We start from the raw sequence: 2,425 nt of genomic DNA, 5'->3' as shown, positions 1-2,425 counted from the left end.
TGGGATGCAAGGTTTAGGTTTTCAAAGTGTTTTTTTCCAACAATTTATTATTTGGCCTCAAATACGACTATAGGACGAGTCAACAACATTATTTGGGTATAAGTTAACATAAAATGTACTTTTAAATGTGACATTTTCACTGGATATTTACTTTAACATTTGTTATTGACTCTCTGTTACAGCTGATTGTTGCTGTTTGTGTATTTCAGGACACAAAAGCAAGCACAGTAGCCGGTTAAGGAAAAAGGGCCCAGACCTTAGTGAACTTCAAAGTGCCATTGATTCTATAAAGAAGACACAGGAGAACATTTACAAGTGAGGGTCGTTTAAACATGAGACATTGAGTGTGTGTGCGTGGGGTCTTTGAGTGTGTGAGGATTCAATTGTTCCCAACTTATGCATTGTGAGTTTGTGGTTGTACATATAAATCCTGTGACTGAGCCCTCACTGACTCTGTGTGTGTGTGTGTGTGTGTGTGTGTGTGTGTGTGTGTGTGTGTGTGTGTGTGTGTGTGTGTGTGTGTGTGTGTGTGTGTGTGTGTGTGTGTGTGTGTGTGTGTGTGTGTGCTGCGTGTGTGTGTGTGTCTGCGTGTGTGTGTGTGTCTGCGTGTGTGTGTGTGTCTGCGTGTGTGTGTGTGTGTGTGTCTGCGTGTGTCTGCGTGTGTCTGTGTGTGTCTGTGTGTGTGTGTGTGCGTGCGTGCGTGCGTGCGTGCGTGCGTGTGTCTGTGTGTGTGTGTGTGTGTGTGTCTGTGTGTGTGTCTGTGTGTGTGTCTGTGTCTGTGTGTGTGTGTGTGTGTGTGTGTGTGTGCGTCTGCGTGTGCGTGTGCGTGCGTGCTGTGTGTGTGTGTGTGTGTGTGTGTGTGTGTGTGTGTGTGTGTGTGTGTGTGTGTGTGTGTGTGTGTGTGTGTGCGTGCGTGCCTACATCTCCAGGAGCATCGGTGTGCTGCGCTCCCGAACGGCAGGGGGCCAGACGACAGCAGAGGGCGGATTCCTGCAGCAACGCGACTACGCCATCATCATCCTCCTCATCCTCCTTCAGGTCTTCATCAACTTCCTGTTCAAGTAGCAGCCGACAGACTGACAGAGAGAGAGAGACATATGGAGAGAGAGAGAGACATATGGAGAGAGAGAGAGACATATGGAGAGAGAGAGAGACATATGGAGAGAGAGAGAGAGCAGGACTGATGGGGGGTTTGTCCAGGCTAAGGAGGAGAAACAGTCTGGAAGTGAATGAACTACAAGAACTCTCTCTCTCTCTCTCTCTCTCTCTCTCTCTCTCTCTCTCTCTCTCTCTCTCTCTCTCTCTCTCTCTCTCTCTCTCCTGAGTTGACCCTGCTCCACTGTCCTCAGACGGGCCACCATTGTCGCACACACGTCTCAAAACCAAGCATTCCTGAAAGAGGCTCCTCAAAAAAAACTGAAATTGTTTTTAATTTCTATTTATTTGTACCTGTTTAAAGATCCATGTATTTTTAAAGACGGGTGACACTGGCCAGGACTGAAGGGAAGTTGAGGTCAGCGTTCGGCCTTAGCCGGCGTCATGATGTCGTCAACTGGGCCTTGGAGTAGGCGTTGACATCTGGTGGCCATTTTTAATTTTGCTAACGGACACCGCTCCTTGCATTTCACATTGCCCCCATTTCACCCGGATCCCCAACTACAGGGAACATTTTACACTGAGACTTTTGAAGAAAAATTACTTTCATTCAAAGACTGTTCATTTGTTTTGTTTGTTTGGTGTGTCCTTTGTGAGTAGAACCTCTAGTTAAAAAATATACGAGAAGGGAGAAGAACAGTTTTAAGCGGTCCAATATATGTAACGTTCTTTTGAAGCTTTGACAAGGCTCGAGTTTCCTAGCTTGAAGGTGAATAGGCAACAAAAGAAAAAGAAAGTAATTGTAATCAATCGATTTGAATCGTTCCACTGAAATTTGTGTACAAGGTCAATTGTATAAACTAGATGCTTGACATGAATTGTTGCTGTGTGGTTAACATGTACAGTAGGATGAATGTTCAGCTGACACACTTGCCCGATAGTGTGTAAACATCACTATGACTCCTAGTAGACAGTAGAGTCCCCAGTGGGGAGGCTGTTCATAGACTTTTGTACAGTAGTAACTCAACATTGTCAGCCAGTCAGAAATCAACTAGATGTAGTGAAAATCTGCCAGATGCAGTGTTTCAGGTGTAGTATAGGCCGTCAGTCCACTTCCTGTGTACATAGCTAACGGACTGACTCACTCATAGCAGCTGTGTTCTTTCCTAAAGAGACATTCTTTCACACAGACGAGACCCTCTGTGGAACAAGCCAGTCTGGCGTTATCAATACCCCATTACCTCGGTGTCTTTGTGGGCTGCCCACTCTGTGTGTGTCTGTCGTCATCGCCTCGTCACTGTCGTTCACTCATCCAAACCAGACGTTTAGA

At 45.9% G+C, this 2,425-nt stretch overlaps 1 protein-coding gene across 5 annotated transcripts in view; it reads left to right on the top strand.

Annotated features, from left to right (window-relative positions):
- The window catches only part of LOC106609678 (oxysterol-binding protein-related protein 8), a 164,830-nt gene extending 162,861 nt beyond the window's left edge, over positions 1 to 1,969 (top strand). For all 5 annotated transcript variants that reach the window (XM_082977806.1, XM_082977807.1, XM_082977805.1 and 2 more), the window contains 2 exons: positions 210 to 315; positions 930 to 1,969. In XM_082977806.1, coding sequence (XP_082833932.1) covers positions 210 to 315; positions 930 to 1,065 — 242 coding nt within the window. In that variant the 3' untranslated portion in view covers positions 1,066 to 1,969. The remainder of the gene's footprint in view (positions 1 to 209; positions 316 to 929) is intronic.
- The last annotated feature ends 456 nt before the right edge of the window (positions 1,970 to 2,425 follow it).

The sequence above is a fragment of the Salmo salar genome, chromosome 07 (assembly GCF_965601325.2).
Source record: "Salmo salar chromosome 07, fSalSal1, whole genome shotgun sequence".
Taxonomy (NCBI): domain Eukaryota; kingdom Metazoa; phylum Chordata; class Actinopteri; order Salmoniformes; family Salmonidae; genus Salmo; species Salmo salar.
The sequence above is the reverse complement of the archived record's forward strand: the minus strand, read 5'-3'. Positions and strand labels throughout refer to the sequence as shown.